The 18,995-nt window shown below is 41.3% G+C and overlaps 1 protein-coding gene across 2 annotated transcripts in view; it reads right to left on the bottom strand.

The window, feature by feature from the left end:
* The window catches only part of calcr (calcitonin receptor), a 277,357-nt gene that overhangs the window by 146,040 nt on the left and 112,322 nt on the right, over positions 1–18,995 (bottom strand). For both annotated transcript variants that reach the window (XM_087987149.1, XM_087987150.1), the window contains exons 3-4: positions 11,678–11,837; positions 9,882–9,992 (exon numbers count right to left, since the gene is read on the bottom strand). In XM_087987149.1, the coding sequence (XP_087843275.1) occupies positions 9,882–9,992; positions 11,678–11,837 (271 nt within the window). The remainder of the gene's footprint in view (positions 1–9,881; positions 9,993–11,677; positions 11,838–18,995) is intronic.

Below are 18,995 nucleotides of genomic sequence, written 5' to 3'. Positions count from 1 at the left end.
GTAGTGCTGCAAAAGCACAGCAGGTCAGGCAGTATCCGAGGAACAGGAAAATTGACGTTTCAGGCAAAAGCCCTTCATCAGGAATGAGGCAGGGAGCCTCCAGAGTGGAGAGATAAATGGGAGGGGGGTGGGGTGGGGCTGGGGAGAACGTAGCTAAGAATGCAATAGGTGGATGGAGGTGGGGGTGAAGGTGATAGGTTGGAGAAGAGGGCGGAGCAGATAGGTGGGAAGGAAGATTGGCAGGTAGGACAGGTCATGAGGATGGTGCTGAGCTGGCAGGTTGGAGCTGTGGTAAGGTGGGGGGAGGGGAAATGAGGAAACTGGTGAAGACCACATTGATGCCCTGGGGTTGAAGTGCTCCGAGGCAGAAGATGAGGTGTTCTCCCTCCAGGCGTTGGGTGGTGAGGGAATGGCGGTGGAGGAGGCCCAAGACCTGCATGTCCTCAGCAGAGTAGGAGGGGGAGTTGAAATGTTCAGCCATGGGGTGGTGGGGTTGATTGGTGCGGGTGTCCCAGAGATGTTGCCTAAAGTGCTCTGCGAGAAGGCGTCCAGTCTCCCCAATGTAAAGGAGACCACATCAGGAGCAACAGATACAATAAATGATATTTGTGGATGTGCAGGTGAAACCTTGATGAACGTGGAAGGCTCCTTTGGGGCCTTTGATGGTGGTGAGGGCGGAGGGTGTGGGCGCAGGTTTTGCAATTCCTGCAGTGGCAGGGGAATTGCCAGGAGGGTAGGGTGGGTTGTTGGGGGGGCGTGGACCTGACCAGGTGGTCACAGAGGGAATGGTCTTTGTGGAAAATGGAAAAGGGTAGGAAGGGAAATATATCCCTGGTGGTGGTGTCCGTTTGGACGTGGCGGAAATGTCGGCACATGATGCAGTTTATGCGGAGGTTGGTGAGGTGGAAGGTGAGGACCGGGGGGATTCTGTCCTTGTTGCAGTTGGAGGGGTGGGGTTTAAGGAAGGAGGTGCAGGATGTAGATGAAATGTGTTGGAGGGCATCTTCAACCACTTGGGAAGGGTAATTACGGTCTTTAAAGAAGGAGGCCATCTGTTGTGTTCTGTGGTGGAACTGGTCCTCCTGGGAGCAGATACGGCGGAGGTGGAGGAATTTGGAATATGGGATGGCATTTTTGCAGGAGGTAGGGTGGGAAGAGGTGTAATCCACGTAGCTGTGGGAGTTGGTGGGTTTGTAAAAAATGTCAGTGTTGAGTCGGTCATTATTGATGGAGTTAGAGAGGTCCAGGAAGGGGAGGGAGGTGTCAGAGATGGTCCAGGTGAATTTAAGGTTGGGGTGGAATGTGTTGGTGAAGTTGATGAATTGCTCAACCTCCTCGCGGGAGCACAAGGAGCTGCCGATGCAGTCATCAATGTTGCAGAGGAAGAGATGGGGAGTGGTGCCGGTGTAACTGGCCATACTAAATTGCCTGTAGTGTTAGGTAAGGGGTAAATGTAGGGGTATGGGTATGGGTGGGTTTCGCTTCGGCGGGTCGGTGTGGACTTGTTGGGCCGAAGGGCCTGTTTCCACACTGTAATCTAATCTAATCTAAATCTAAACTATGGAAAATGGACTGTTCTATGTAGCTAACAAAGAGACAGGCATAGCTGGGGCCGTACGGGTGCCCATGGCTACCCCTTTAGTCTGATGGGAGTGGGAGGATTCGAAGGAGAAAATGTTAAGGGTGAGGACCAGTTCAGCGAAACGAATGAGATTGTCAGTGGAATGGCACTGGTGGAGGTGTTGGGGGAGAAAGAAATGGAGGGCTGGGAGGCCCTGGTCATGACGGATGGAGGTGTAGACGGATTGGATGTCCATAATGAAGATGAGGTGCTGGGGGCCGGGGAAACGGAAGTCTTGGAGAAGGTGGAAGGCATGGGTGGTGTCTCGAACGTAGGTGGGGAGTTCCTGGACTAGGGGAATAGGACAGTATTGAGGTAGGTGGTGATAAGTTCGGTGGAGCAGGAGCATGCTGAGACAATGGGTCGGCCAGGGTGGTCAGGCTTGTGGATCTTGGGAAGGAGGTAGAACCAGGCAGTGCGGGGTTCCCGGACTATGGGTGGGAAATCTGTGGCTAGTAATATCAAAATTTCTTTCCTCAGCAACTGAAATGCATGCCGTCTGTATTGGATGACTTCTCATTTGGAGATTACTAGAATTTTAAGTGCTCCTTTCTTTCATTATGCTTCGAGTAATTGTTGAATCTGCTTCCTCTGTTGCTGCATTAGCAGGATCACCTTCTCCAGCAAAGTCACATGCAAATTTAATATCTTAGTCATGGCTTCTGCCTTCATGAGAATGGCGCTAATTGAGCACACTATACATTTTTTTCTACTTATACTACATTCTGTACTGTTTTGGACTAACGTTTCTCTTGATATTGACAGGTAGATTCACCAGAACAAGACAAAAATGATGGAGGAAAGTAAACTGTCCTAACTCACAACCAGCAATTTGCTATGGAGAATGGCAGCATTTACAGCATGAATATATCAAAGAATATCTCATTTATAAAGTGGATGCTGGACAATGGGACATTGTGTTCCTTTGGCTATTGTGCAGTAAAGGATTAATTATTCCTTTATTTTGTGTGTAACTGCTAGGCATGTGATATCAGATCACGAGGAATTCGAGCTTGCATCTGTTAGGTTCAAGATATAATGCCCTCTCTGACTGTGCCTTGGAAATAGTTATGTGTAATAAAGCTTTAAATATTCATTCAGCTCAATGTGGAGAGCAACTTACTACAAGAATGGTTTTTGTTTATTTCAGATTTTTCACATCAGAAATTAAATTTCTGTATTTCAAAAACAATTCATACCTATTTGCCTTGATTTAAAAAAAAGTAATAGAATCTTAAACAATTTTATCAACAACTCCGCAGTAATAGAAATGAGTGCCAAGAGCAATAAGTGGAACATTACACACAGTAAACCAGCGAAGATAGAGATACTTCATTAACTGAATTAATATATATGCTATAGCATCTTAAAGTAATATGTGTTAATTATGTTCTCAGCCTCTAAGCCCACAGACAGCTAGTTGGAATATTATGCAATACCTGCTTTCTGCTGTCATTTAGCTCATGAGTCAATATATTTCAGTGCTAATTAAGGCATTCATTCAAAGGTTAGTGATTCCATTAAAGGGGATCCAGTCACTCTCCAATAGCAAATTACTGGTTGTGAGTTAGGACAGTTTACTTGTTTCCATCATTTTTGTTTTGTTCTGGTGAATCTTCCTGTCAATATCAAGAGAAAAGTTATTCTAAAAAAGCCCAGGATGTAATATAAATAGAAAAAAAGTATAGGGTGGGCTCAATGAGTACCATTTTCATGAAGAGGTTCTTGCAATCACTACAGTTACATTTCCTGGCAACCTCACACTGGACATTTGAGGGATTGTTTTGGTTTCATTGGCAGATCCTTAGGAACAAGTCGTATTTTTTGGAGCATGATTGACATGGTCTTAAAGAAGTCATGAGGCAAAGAGGTTTTGGAATGAAACTCCAAAGTGTGGAACCTAGACAGTTGTGGACATAGCCACCAATGGCAGATTCAATAAATATGGAATAAATTATATATTAAGGCAAAAAGATTTCCACATCAGTTACGCATTTGCAAATCAGTGCAGAAAGGAGAAAGAACAAAGTCAAGAAGTCACCTGTGGGAGTGGTGTACAGGCCCCTAACAGTAAACACATGGTGGAATGAAGCATAACAAAAACATAATGAGAGCCTGTCAGAAAGGCATGACGCTAATCACGGAAAAGTCAAATGGGCAAGATGAAGGGTTTGTTTAGGATAGTTTCTTAGAACAGCACATTCCGAGGCAGAGAGCAAGTTACACTAGACCTGGCATTGTGAAATGAGTTAGAGTTTTTTTTATATTCACTCACAGAATGTGGGTATCTCTGGCTCAGCCAACATTTATTGCCCATCTCTAATTACCCAGACGGCAGTTAAGAGTCAACCACATTTGCTGTGGGTCTGGAGTCACATGTGGGCCAAACCAGGTGAGGATGACAGACTTCCCTTCGCTAAAGGGTATTAATGAACCACTGGTCCTTTAGATGGATTTTTCCCAGCAATTGATAGTGGTTTCCTGGCCATCATTAGAGCTTTAATTACAGATTCTTTATTGAATTCAAATTTCGCCATCTGCCATGGCGAGATTTGAATCCATGTCCCCACAACATTAGCTGAGTTTCTGGATTAATAAATCTAGCAATAATACCATGTGGCCATTGCTTCCCCCAGTGATCTCAAAGTGAAGGTGCCCTGAGGTAGCAGCAAGCATAATATGATTGAGTTTTGTAAGAGTTTAAAGGAAAGAAGAGTAGATCCCAAGACATTTTTTTAAAAATTTAAGTATTGGAAATTATGATTCATGAAAATGGAGCTAGTTGAAGCGAATTAGCACATTAGGTTAAAGGATAGGTCAGTAGAGATGCACTGATAGACATTTAAGAGGGTATTTCACAATACTGATTTGATTATATCTATTTGACATAAGAAAACACTCTAAGGGACAGATCAAACATCTGTGATTAACCACTCATGAAAAGGATGGTATTTTAATGAAAAAACATACGATTGTGCAAAGACAACTGGCAGGTCAGGTGATTGGATGGGAAATAAAAGAAACTCAAAGAGTAACCGTTGGGGCTGTCGTCGGCTATTTTTGCCAGATTGTCATAGGGCAGCAAAACTGGTCAACGACAGACCCAACAATAACCAAAATATTAATTAAGAAGAAAAATTTACTGTACAACAGAAAGCTAGCCAGAAAGATTGAGAAGGCAGTAAGATATTTTCCAAATAAAGGAGAAGTGTTAACAAAAAGAACTCTGGCCCTTTAGAAAGTGAGTCCACGGAACTAATAATGGAAAATAAGGGGGTGGTGGTGGATTTATACAGGTATTTTGCACCAGTCTTTAATATCAAGGATACCTATAACATCTCTGAAGCAGAAATAAATTAGGAAAATGAAAGTAGGAAGGAACTCAAGAAAATCATAACCAGTTTTGAGAAGATTTGTAACTCAGGTTGAGGTTTTGGATGCAGGTTTGCTCGCTGAGCTTGAAGGTTCATTTCCAGATGTTTAATAACCCTACTAGGTAACATCTTTAGTGGGCCTCAGGCGAAGCACTGCTGAAAATTCCTGCTTTCTATTTATATGTTAGGATTGGTGATGTCATTTCCTGTGGTGAAGTCATTTCCTGTGGTGAAGTCATTTCCTGTTCCTTTTCTCAGAGGGTTTCAACAAACACATTGAGTTAAACCCCATCTACTAGCCCCTGAGAAAAGGAACAGGAAGTGACTTCCCCACAGGAAATGGATTGGTGATGTCATTTCCGGTGGTGAAGTCACTTCCAGTTCGTTTTCTCAGAGGGTGTCAACAAACACATTGAGTTAAACCCCATCTACTAGCCCCTGAGAAATGGAACAGGAAGTGACTTCATCACAGGAAATAATTTCACCACAGGAAATGACATCACCAATGCAAAGAAACCCTAACATATAAACAGAAAGCAGAAATTTTCAGCAGTGCTTCACCTGAGGTCCACTGAAGATGTTAGGGTGACGAAACGTCTGCAAACGAACCTTCAAGCTCAGCAAGCAAACCTACATCCAAAAAATAATAACCACCCAAGATGTATTACTCAGTAAATTGTTCAATTTGCAATCTAATAGTCCCATTAGATTGGAAGACAGCAAAAGTAACTGCTTCATTCAAAAAAGGAGGAAGAGAGGAAGCAGAAAAATGCAGGTCAATTAGCTAAGTGTTAGAAGTTATATTTTAATACAAACTTCCCAACTAAACATTTCATCTACATTTGTTTGACCTTCATACCAAAATTAAAGTCAGATACTTACCAAAGATTAGAAACTTTAACAATTTGGTTGAAGTAGAATATTAGACATTTGTACAAGGGATGAGTTTTCTTGAACATCGTACTTTATTCCAGCAAGTGCCCAATAGAGTCCTTCCATTTTCCAGAACTTATTAAAACCCTTTTAACCAGCAGAATTTATTACTTAGTTTTGGTATGGCTGAGACTGGCTTTAAACCATGTCAGAAGTGTGTGGATCCATATCTTCAGATGAATGGTTTGGTTCAAGGTCCTAATATCCATCAGGTTAATATCTCTTACCTCATTAGCAGCAACAATTTGTTGCATCTGATCTATTCTCTGAATGTGGCGAGAGATGAATTGCAAAAGGGTATTTGACTTACAGAAAGAGTGAAAATCATTCAACATAGCAGACAGTGGGCTTCCAGACTTCCTAAGGCAATTCTGAGCATAAGAGATGGGGAGGGTTGACAAAATGTCCTGAGTTCATGGGGGAGCAGGATGCCTCAAAAGCATTTGAATGGAATGGGAAACAAATAATCATACAGTCAATATGAGCATAGTCACCCAATGGTGTAGGTGTAGATTTCCAAGAAGTATAATGACCTCACATGAGTCATCATGAACTCCTTTTCTAATGCTCCTTACCAACTGCATCACTAACCATACAGGTTGTTCAATGTACTGCAGCCCGGTGACTCACCTCCCAACAATTTTTTTCTGGTTTGTTTTTGGAATGTTAGCATCACTGACAAAATCCCCATTTATTGTCTATTCTCAAGGTCCTTGAGAAGGTGGTGGTATAAATAGCCTTCTTGACCTGCTCCAGTCCAAGTGAGATAGATGTATCCACAGTGCTAATAGACAGGGAGTTCCAGGATTTACACTCAGTGATAATGAGGGAAAGTTGATAAAGTCAGGGTGGTGTGAGATTTTTATGAATTTTCAGACAGTTGTTTTAAATGTATCAGCTCCCCTTGTCCTTTCAGATAAATGGTTTTCTTGGGTTTTGGAGGAGTATGCGGAGTTGTTGAAGTGTATCTTGTAGATGCACACACTACTGGCACAGTGCATCAGTGATGAAAAGAATGCTGTTTAAGATGGTGGAGGGGTGTAAAAGAAGCCAGTTGCAATGTCTTGAATGGCATTGACATTCTTGAGCACTGTTGGAGTAGTTCTCATCTCAGTATGTGGAAAGAATTCCATCATACTCCTGACTTTTGGTGTGTAGATGATGAAGGAGCTTGGAAGAGATAGAAAGTGACCTAATCACCGCAAAAATCAAATTTATGATGTGCTGTTGTAGGCACAATATCTATTAATATTATGATCAATGATAGCCCAAGGACATTGATGGTGAGGGAATTCAGTGGTAGCAATGTCATTGAATGTGATAGGGAAGTGGGTAGATTCTTCCTTGTAAGAGATAGTCATCGCCTGTCATCTGTGTGGCGTGAATGTTACTTACCACTTACCATCCCAAGGGTACATGGCAGAGGAATAGCTCTGAGAAATGAATGAAACTGTAGAAACAGTTCCAGTTTGTTGTGGGAATTGATGACTACTGAAGAGACAAGAAGGACCAGACAGGTATCACTGAAACCTCCTGAGTTCATCTAGTTTTCTAACCAATCTTCAATTCTGAATTTTTCTGATAAGGACAGTGGTCAGGTTAAGAGTTTATCCACTGTCAAGTCCACAGCATCATTGCTCACCTGTACAGCAGAGTGCTGGAAAATCAATGAAGTAATCATGATCAGGAATTCCACAATTATACAAATGACAAATGACTCTGCAAAGCCAGGTATGGCTCTAACGTGATATAGTGTTGCCCTCAATTTAGTGTCAAGCATGTCATTGACAGACAACACAGAAATCTGGTGGAGATGGTAGAGGACGGGGTGTGGTGTTGACGAACCGCTAGAAGTCAGCTCTGTATCTGTAGTAACAAGATAGACAGTAAAAGGGATGGGCTTATGCAAGGGTATTTTAGAGAGCTAGAAAGAGAAGTTAAAAATCAGGAGCTCAAATGGAGCTGGTAATCACCAGACTGCTCCTGGTGACTGAATACTTTGAAAATGTCCAGCTCAGCAGAGAGAACCAATATGGATTTGTAAAAGTTAGTTAATTTTTAGACCAATATTTTGAAGCAATGTAAAGGTAAAATTGACTGAAGTAGTGGACGGAGAATGTTATTCATAGTTGGGGAATCTCCAAAGGTATTTGATTAAGTTCATCATAAAGGACTGTTAGCTATATTGAGGTCCATGAAATTGAACCAATTTATTGGCTGAGTAGCAGCAGAAGAGAGGAGGGAGAATGAAAAGATTGTCTAATTCCTAGGATTTTAATAGAGGAGCTCCAGGATTTTGCCCCAGGAATAGCACAGGGCAGCACGGTGGCTCAGTGGTTAGCATAGTTGTCTCACAGTGCCAGGGATCCGGGTTCAATTCCAGCCTCGGATGACTGTCTATGTGGAGTTCTCCCCATGTCTGCGTGGGTTTCCTCCAACAGTCCAAAGATGTGCAGGTTAGGAGAATTGACCATTATGTTCAGGGATGTGTAGGTTAGGTGTATTAGTCAGGGGTAAATGTAGAGTAATAGGGTAGGGCAATGGGTCTCGGTGGGTTACGCTTCAGAGGGTCAGTGTGGACTTGTTGAGCCAAATGGTCTGCTTCCACACTTTAGGGATTATATGAACACTAAAGGAGCAGCAATACAATTCTAGATCAAGATGATATGTGATTTAGTGGGAAACCTATAAGTGGTGGTGTTCCAATGCCTTTGTTGCCCTTGTCCTTTGAGGTTTTAAAGGCTGCAATTTGGAATATGTTATCGGAGCAGTCTTGTTAAATGGCTATAGTGCATCTTGTAGCTGGTACATCCTGCTGCTACTGTGCACCAGAGGTGGAGTGAACGTTAAAGGTGGTGGACTAGGTGCTAATCAATAACTTGCTTTGTCCTGGGTGGTGTTGAGTTTCTTGAGTCTTGTTGGAGCTGCACTCATCCAGGCAAGTGGGGAATATTCCATCATACTCCTGACTTGTGTCTTGTAGATGGGGACAGTTTTGAGGAGACAAGAATTAATTATAGAATTCTCAAAGTTTGAGCTGCTATTGCAGTTACAGTATTTTATGGTTAATCCAGATCAGTTTTGGGTCCATAGTAACTCCCAGAATGTTGGTCAGGAAGGCATATTCAGTGATTTTAATGTCATTGAATGTGAATAGGAACTTGTTAGATTTCCTTTTGTTGGAGTTGGTCATTGCTTGGCTCTTGTGTGACATGAATCTTACTTACCACTTTACAGACAAAGCCTGGATATTGTTCAGATCTTGCATGTCTGTGGAAAAAGATGGCTTCAGGATCAATGGAGTCTCAAATAGTGCCACCCATTGGCTTCTGGTGGCACACATTCAGAGTCAGCCTCCGTGCATATCAATGTCTGGGAGGAAAAGAGTTGGTTGCCTTTCAGCCTGGGTTTCTCTCCCCTCCAGGCCTGGGACTTGTGTAGGTTTTAAATCAGAGAGGAGTGTATGAGAGGGTGTATGTGTCCCACACAGAGGTGTGTATGTGTCTGTGTGTGTATGTGTCTGTGTGTGTCAGTGAGAAGAACAATCCTAGCTCATGGTTCTCATTATCTCTCGCCCACACTCACTCACTCCCATAACCTCCTTCGGAGATGGTAAAGATTCATCAGCAATTAAGCCCCATTGTGAGCCCTTTAAAAAGCTCTGGTGAAGTGGGTCATTTCTGCTGCCGAGCACATGCAGAGCTGTGTGCCATTTAGAGAAGGTATTAACTGGAGTGCTCAGGTTGAAAAGGGCAGAGCTGGTGTCAAATCAGCAACACTCAGTGAGTGTTTACACCTCATGATGCTGGTGCATGTTCCTTAAACCCACGCTAAGCAACTCAGTAAGATGTCAGAATTACTTTCATCATCAATATTAAGTTGCTTTACGAGGATACTACAGCATTAACATCCTCAAGAGTTATAAAAGGATTGCAAAGATATAACTCGCTTACCATTTTCATCAAAATCATTAAAATGATTGGGGCAGTTCTGCATGCTGAGGATTCCAGCTGGTGTATCATCCCAGCATAGCCATCCATCCCAGGTTCGGTTACAGTATAGACCTGCCAAGTCAAAAAGCATTGCTGAATATCTGATAATACTTCTAACAAAGGAATTGCATTTATACAGTCCCTTTACTGAAATAAAACATTTCAAGGAGCATTGTAAAACAACATTTGACACCAATATAAAGAAATTTTAGGGCAGATGAGAAAATTGAATTCCTGGGATTATGGCCTGGGCAGCTGAAAGCATCAACCATCCCAGGTTCGGTTACAATAAAGACCTGCCAAGTCAGAAAGCACACATTCAGAGTCAGCCTCCGTGCATATCAATGTCTGGGAGGAAAAGAGTTGGTTGCCTTTCAGCCTGATACTAAGTAAGACTTTAAAATCTGGACATTTTTCTTTCTTTTTGATAAGGACTTTAAGATCTGGCTGTTCTTCTTTTGGCGCTGGTACTTTTATTTCATCTCTTGTTTTTTAAGTTCTGGTTTTGTATTTTGTATTCTAAGATGTCGCCAAAAAATGTTGACTTTGTACATTTTTCACTGTTCCCCTGCATTTCTGTATTCCTGTATTTGAGTACACTTGACAGAAAAAATTCTAATTCTAACAACAACAATCTACATTTGTATAATCCCTTTAATGAAACAAACCATCTCAAGGAGCATTATGAGACAACATTTGACATCAAACAATATAAAGAAATTTCAGGCAAATGAGAAAAGGGAATTCCTGGGCTTATGGCCTGGGCAGCTGAAAGCATCAACCTGAATGAGAAAACAATTAAAATTAGCGATTGTCAAAAGATCAAAATTAGAAAAGTGTAGATACCATGGAGGGTTGCAGCAGTTATTTAATTGCAAAGAAGCAATGCCATGGAGAGATTCAAAAATAAGGATGGGAATTTTAAAATCAAAGCATTGCCTGAGCAGAAGCAAGGTGTTGGTCAGTGAGAAGAACAATGATGAGAGGTGAAAGGGACCGAGTACATATAAAGACACAAATAGTGACCTCAAAATTATGCAGCTTAGGCTGGAGAATGTTTGCTCCTTCAGTCCTGAAGAACAGACATATTGGACATGAAATGTTAACTCACCAATGATTTCCTTCACCATAGATTCTGCTAGACCTGCTGAGTTTTTGTAACACTTTCTGTTCTTATTTGTGAAATTTGCAAATTTTACTGGTTTTTCCTTTCCAAACTAAAAGTTGCCAGAATTCATGTAAAAACTAAATCTGTTTTTTTTAATTCCCAAGCATGTAGATAGAGAAATAAGACAGAACCAAGGTTCAATTCTGTGGAACACCAGAGTGATTAGGAAGAGAAGCCATTGTAACTGGTTCTCAGGTTACAATTTGATAGATAAGAATCGAACCAGGTGAGAGTAATCTCAGTTAGGAACAAATTACTGCAAATGCTGGAACCTGAACTAAAAACAACAAGTGTTGGAGATCACAGTAGGTCAGGCAGCATCCATGGAGAGAGCGCAAGCTGATGTTTCGAGTCAAGATGACTCTTCATCAGAGCCGAAGGTGGTTCGAGAGAAAAGTGAGTTGAAAATGAGACCTTGGGGTTATGAGTCTTTTATTTTGAGGAGGGGATGATGATAGGAGCATAGGAGAGAGGGAAAGCACATGAAGAAACAGGACCATGAACAATATTGGCTAAAGAAAAGCGAAATTGCAATTTAAGCAAACATGTTAGACAAAAATCAAGCTTATACCAAACTGCTTCCTCTGACCTCGTTTATCAAATGAAGGGTCCTTGGCCATTTTATCATAACATTTATACTGTGCATCCATTATCTTTTGTTGTATTAGGTCTTGTGCAGTCTTAATTGATGATGGTTCAGTTGTAATTTCTTCAGAATTTTCAGTGGATGCAAAGCTTGACATAATTCTCTGTGAGGTGAAAGAGACGGTGCACAGTGTTAAAATGCATCTGTTAAGTAACTATTACTTGTTAATTCCTCAGCTTAGTCTCTGAATCAAATCTTATTCAGAACTGTGAATTGTTGATCAAAGTGTACGTTCTAATTAATAATGTTGACAGACACTCAGTAACATTTCAGCAATAACATCTCTGATATTGTGGAATATATTTCCAGAGAGTACTATTGAATGATGTACTGGAGTTTTACTGCCTGTCTCTTGGTGCTAGTTAACCCATACATTTTAAACAAATGACTCATACTTTCAAAAACTGTTGATCTGTATTACATAGGAACAGGAGTAGGCCAAATAGCCCCTGTCCCCACTTCTCTGCACTATCTCCATATCCTTTAATGTGATTAACTATTGGCTTTTGCCTTGAAAGTGTTCAATAATTAATCTTCCAAATCCTTCCAACAATTTCCGAAGATTCACCACACTCTGACGGAAAAAGTATTAAATGGCCTAACCCTGAACTGAGATTTTGTCCACTCTTCCAGAGTCACTAGCCAGTGGAATCATCCTGTTCACATTCACCTTGTCCTGCCCAATCAGAATCTTGTATGCTTCAACGCAGTCACCTCTCGTTTTTTGCAATTCAAGGGAACAACAGACCCAATTCTTAAATCTCTCCTCATAAAAGAATGTCTCCAGCCCATAGGATATATCTGCTATGCCTCAATTGAACTGCCTTGACAGCAAGTATCTCTCTTTTTAAATAAGAGCATCACAACTATAATTAATGTTGGAGATGGAGGCTTTATATAACTACAGCAAAACATCTTTACTCTTCCACTCAAATCCCCTTGGGATGGAGGCCAACATTCCTGGCATCACATCACCTCTGAAACTCATATGTGTAGTCGGCAAAATGTCTTTTTGATTTGACTGCAGCATCTGTATATTGGAGAAAAACTCTTGCAGTTTACTGCAATACTTTGAGACAGCTAGATCTACCTGTTGTTCAAAATTTTTGAGATGTCTTTCCTTTCCAAGGTATTGTTAGATTGACAGGCTCTATCTGGGTAAAAAATAGTGGACATAGGCCATGCATGACAATGACTGGCAGATTGTGTCAACCAATATATCCAATGGACCACTCATAGTGGGCACCATGCTGACCGTGTTCAACCAGCCCACGTTTACAAGCTGCAGAACAGTATGTGCATCAATGGATGTGATCCGACGGTTAGATATCATTAATTAAATAATCTAGACCAAGCTAAGAATTGGACCAGAAATAAAATTAAAGTTATTTGTCAAGGTCTCACTGTGGTGCATTTGTGCATGCTAGAAACTGCAAATTCTAATTCACAGGACCCTATCTGGTATAGTTAAAGGAATTCAGAAATATCACATGTTTTTCATTGAAAAAATGGATCATGGAGATTGTGAATCTCTGGTGCATTCTCATGGCAACAACCTGACCGATCAGAGACCTTCCACTTGGTCTGAGAACTAAAATTGACAGTTAACTGTTCTTGCTGCAAAGCTATGCCAACAATGTCCAAAGAATCAGCATCCTCTTCTCACTCCATATGAATTGGTGTCTCTTTTAGGTGTCCAATCCCAATGAGTGCAAAATGAAAAGCTTCAACTTCTCATCTTATGTTGACAATGTTTAAGGTGTGTTAGACCCACTGCAAGAATTCAACTCCATTGATAGTGCAGACCAACAGGTTGAAAGTTAATGTGCAGCACTTAAACCCAGTGGTAGGAAAACTAGTTTTAAAAAAATTGATACCAGAGCATTAGATCAATCCATTTGGATGCTACATCATAGTTAAGGCTGAAAATTCACAGACATTCAACATTTTGCCCACAAAGTATAGAAATTATATGTGGAGACCAGTTATGTGCTAATGATGTACTACAATAGAAAAGAGATTACAGAGATCTTGTACATAATTTGCAATCACTACAATTCTTTATGAAGTTGAGCAACTTGTCTGGTATTCAGTTGGCTGGTACCAAAGGCACTTCACTGCCAACATTGCCGTGGCAGACCTTCCATTTCTCTAGAAGCTGGAAATGGCGGGAAAAGAAAACATTAAAGAATGTGGTGGTCAGCCACCCGAAGGCATTCTGGACAAAGCTTTGCTCCTTCAGAATATTGTTACAGAGAAGGAAAACATTCTTTTATGCAAATCTGAAATTTAAGGCTTCCCTGTACTATTGGATTCATGACACATCATTCAGAGTCTTTTTTGAGGAGGGTGTCCTTTGGTGAGGAAGATAAAGAGGAAGTAAAGGTGTTTACATATTGCACAGGACCTGACAAGGACCAGCAGGAACTATGGTTATAGGTGGATGAAGTTGTTCCTTCCTGACTGGAAAGCCAGGCTACTGCTGGGAAACAAGAAGCTAACCTTGTATTAGCACAATTGCTGACAGAGACAAGTGAACGTTTAAACATTTCTACAGCCAGTAAAGTGACAGCAAAATTGGAGACCTTAAGGACTATGAAGTGAGAAAGAAATCTTCTATGATGCAAAGTTAAAAATCACACAACATCAGGTTGTAGTCCAACAGGTTTATTTGGAAGCACTAGCTATTGGAGTGCTGCTCCTTCATCAGGTAGCTGTGGAGCAGGACAATAAGACAGAGAATTTATAGCAAAAGACCACAGTGTCATGAAAATGAAATGAAACATTGAACAAACCTAGATTGCTGATAAGTTTTTCATCTTTTAGAATGGGTTGCAGGTCTAAAAGATGCAAGACTTAAAAGCAGTCTAGGTTTGTTCAATATGTCATTTCAGTTGCATGACACTGTCATCTTTTGCTATAAATTCAATGTCTTATAATCCTGCTCCACAGCTACCTGATGAAGGAGCAGTGCTCTGAAAGTTGGTACTTCCAAATAAACCTGTTGGACCATAACCTGGTGTTGTGTGATTTTTAATTTTGTCCACTTCAGTCCAACACCTGCTCCTCCACATCTATGATTCAAGGAAGAGGTCTCCGAACTTGGAAACAAATTCGAGACCATTGAAGATAAAGTCAGGATGAATGGAGCCTCCGTGATGGTGCATGAGCAAAAACTAATTGCTTGCAACAAATCTTTGCAATCACACACAGAGAACATCAACCTGAGCTTGACACATTTAAAGACCCATCAAGACGTGCAATAATTCCAAGTAGCTAATAAAATGTAATACAGAGAAAAGAAGATCCATGGATCTAAAATTGATGAAGTTAATATTCAATGTGCAAACTCTGCTGATTTGTATCAATCACTGTTTGATGCTGTAAGGCAAATCCATTGTCGAACTCTGGAAGCACTTGACATTGTTTTCAGCAAACACCAATGTGACGAGATTATTGAGCTCATGGAAGCACTTGTTCCTTAGTGAAGTTCAAAATTAAACAAAAGGAACAAGCAAGGACAGCTTAGAACTCAAAGAAATCTAACCAGCACAGTATTACTACTGAACTAAAGACCCAGTAAAAGCCGTCAAGCACCGAAGGCTGAAAATAAGAGGCTTGCAGAAAAATTTGAGAAACTTACAGCTTAGAAAACTAGCGTTCTTACTTAAGTAGCAAAATAGAGTGACCTCTTGCTCAAGCAAAAAGGCCACCTTGTTATGGAAATGATCAGAACTCAAGGTAAATGACTAGTTGAGAAGACTCTGCCACAATTAATAAATAATGACTTTGTCTTTCAGAAAGAAAAGCTGGCAAGTGAGAAATCAATGATTTCATTTTATTTTGAATGAGAAAGGAGTTGGCCCTTTCAGATCCTCCTTATGTAAATCAGATTACCACACAAGAGTTTCCTATAGATCCTGCTCCAGTACTCTGTTCTGTTTTGGATGATAGTACTGTGCTACTTTCTCGTGGAGTCGTTGCAATGTCCTTATCTGCACCTCTGCAGCCTCATGTTGCAGTAAGCACTAGTGAGATACCACTAACTACAGACAGAGAAATCCCTGACCTAGTAGTTGAAGAGAAGTCATAAGCTGTTCACCTCCAGTATGATTCTCAGAATACCCTTCGTTCTTCTTGTGCCATAGATAGAAAGCAGATAGAAAGGGTAAGGAAAATTTCTCTTCCTTGTCTTCCTTTTTCAGAGGCAGCGATCTTGAGTCTTCTCCTTCAAAACTTCTTTACCTTCATTGGTCTGCCCTGCTTCGATATTCAAATATTCATGTCGATCAGAGATTAGCTATCATCAGAAGTTGTCTTTCAACTCCATCACTGTGTGCTCTCAAAGATAATGACCAGAGACCACATAGATCTAACACATTCTCCAAGAGAATCAAGATTGTGATGATGATTAGCTCCTTTAAGCAGAAGAGAACTGTGGTGGAGAGTAAGTGGAGTCAATCTATTAAATGCTTGTGACTAAATATTGTGGCAAGAATGGAGTATTGTCAAAGAACTTGAAAAGGGAAATATAGGATAAAGGAAATTGAACCTTTACTCCTGCTAACACTATTGAGCATGTAGGAAAGGGACTCTGTCACAGTGATATATGTCACAGGGAACCACATCCTGAGTCCAGAGAGCTCCAAGTAAGATGCCCTTTGTTAACATAGGGAAAGCTGAATAGGCTGGGGCTGTTTTCCCTGGAGGGTCGAAGGTTGAAGGGTGACTTTACAGAGGTTTATAAAATCATGAGGGGCATGGATAGGGTAAATAGCCAAGGTCCTTTCCAAGGGGTTGTCCAGAACTAGAGGGCATAGGTTTAGGATGAGAGGGGAAAAATATAAAAGGGACTGAAGGGGCAACGTTTTCATGCAGAGGGTGGTTGCGTGTATGGAATGAGCTGCCAGAGGAAGTGGTGGAGGCCGGTACAATTACAACATTTAAAAGGCATCTGCATTGGTACATGACTGGGAAGAGTTTAGAGGGATATGGGTCAAGTGCTGGCAAATGGGACTAACTTAAATTAGGATATCTGGTCGGCATGGATGGATTGGACCAAAGAAAATGGGCCAACTCCTTTCTCATTTAAAATAAAATGAAATCATTGATTTCTCACTTGCCAGCTTTTCTTTCTGTGCTGTATATCTCTATGATTCTATGATTTATCCTCTGTCTACAGTTATATTCAATAAAGTCTGTTGATGATCACGCAACAATGTAGATGTCATTTTGCTATAATAGTTAGGCTGGTGAAATGGGCAGTCATTTGATAGATCAACTGCTTGTAAGATAGCTGCCTGCAAGTGCCTCCTAGCACAGGTCACATTTAGCTTTAGATTTTATTGCTGTGTGTACTTGAGTAAGGAATGCAGGAGTACAGAAAAACACCATTCTCAGGCACTATCTTAGCATACAAAAGGCAGGTTTGAAAACAGTAACAGAAATAAAAGAAACAGAAACATCTAGATCAATCCCCAAAACTGCCAAGAGTCCTTGCTATCAGAAAAACAAAGGCACAAAGTCCATCCCTCAGTCTGCGATCACTCAGGTGCCCCGAAACCTGCACAGTGCTGAAGTGGGAATGTCACTGTCTCCGCTGTCAGGTACCTGGGCCCTGACATGGCCTAGAGCCACACTTCTGCCTCTGGAACCATATCGCCATTCTTCTGCATCACCTTGCCTCCACTGACATTGTCGCCACCACAAGTCCCCGTGCTTCATGGGAACGCCATTTCAGTAAGTGACCCACCGCGACCAACACCCCCCCCCCGGGAAGGAGCTGACAACAGTGAGCCAGAAAGCACATTAGTACTATATTGCATTTCCACCCAAACAGTCCCATTTCATATAAAAAACCCAACACAAAGAAATTTGACTGTGCTATCATTGCTATAGTGAGTTTCCCAAGGTATCCACTATGCACACAAATGTTCTTATTCATAAGTACTCGTTAGTCTGGTTAATCTTTGCAATGGATTATTCCCAGACTTTAAATTCTGTTGGTTCCTTAATGGCATACATACACATCGTTTTTGATAATTTGTCTGACTGCTTGTCTGGATGTTGTTCCTTATCCTGAGAGTGTCGATCCCTTGTCTCATATTATCTGTTAGCACAATAACATTGCTCCAATTATGCTGAGTTACATTCAGTTGTAACAAATTGTTAAGAACGAACAAGGAAGGAAACCAAATAGACCACTTAGCAATGACCTAGGTGTCAGAAACGAGAATAACAAATTCAACTCAGTTGACTCTCCTTACCAGGATCCAGGGTCTAGTGCCAAATTTGGGAGAGATTCTCACAGACTTGTCAAGCAGCAACATGATATCATCGTACTCAGGGAATCATACCTTACAATGTCACTGACAACACCATCACCATCCCTATTCCACCAGCAGATCACACATGGGTAAAGAAACATTCCGCAGATTACTATGGGCTGCTTATACTCGGTTGTTGAATCAGTGCTTCTCCATTCCAACACCATTTGGAGGAAGCACTTAGCATGACAAAGATAATAAAGTACTCTGGGTGGCGGATTTCAATGTCCATCACCAACAGGAGCTCAGCAGCAGCACTACTGATCAAGCTGGTGGGCCTTAAACAGAGCTGCTCTACTGGGTCTATAGCAGGTGGTGAAGTAACCAACAAGATGGAAAAATGTACCCAACCTCATCCTTCCCAATCTGATGGCCACACATGCATCTATCCAATCAGAATCAGTAAGGGTAACTACTGCAGGATCCTTGTGGAGATGAAATCCCACTTCACATTGAGGATATCCTCTATCATATAGTGTGGCACTAAGACTGTGCTGGATGAAATAGATTGCAAACAAATTTGAACTCTAGCATATCTGCAACCACATGGCCCAGCACATATCCAATTCTACCATTACCATTAAACTTGGCTCAATGGAGAATACAGGAGGGCATGCCAGGATGCATCAGGCATACCTAAAAATGAACCATCAGCCTGTGAGTCTACTTGCACGCCAAACAACATAAACCAGTGATAGTCTGAGCCAAGTGATTCTGTCACCAACAGATCAGGTCTGAGATCTGCAGTCTGACTACATCCAGTCATGAATGGTGGACAATTAATCATCTCACTGGAGGAGATGCCTGTATGAACATCCCCACCTTCAATGATAGAAGAGCCCAGCACATCAATGTTACAAATACTTCAGCCTCATCCTTTGCAATCTTCAGCCAGAAGTGGATGATCTAGGTCAGCTGAATTCAAATGTTCCTAG

This window comes from Chiloscyllium plagiosum, unplaced genomic scaffold (genome assembly GCF_037043375.1).
Source record: "Chiloscyllium plagiosum isolate Xiang-an unplaced genomic scaffold, Cpla_swu_hap1 HiC_scaffold_5, whole genome shotgun sequence".
NCBI classification, from domain to species: Eukaryota; Metazoa; Chordata; class Chondrichthyes; order Orectolobiformes; family Hemiscylliidae; genus Chiloscyllium; species Chiloscyllium plagiosum.
The sequence above is the reverse complement of the archived record's forward strand: the minus strand, read 5'-3'. Positions and strand labels throughout refer to the sequence as shown.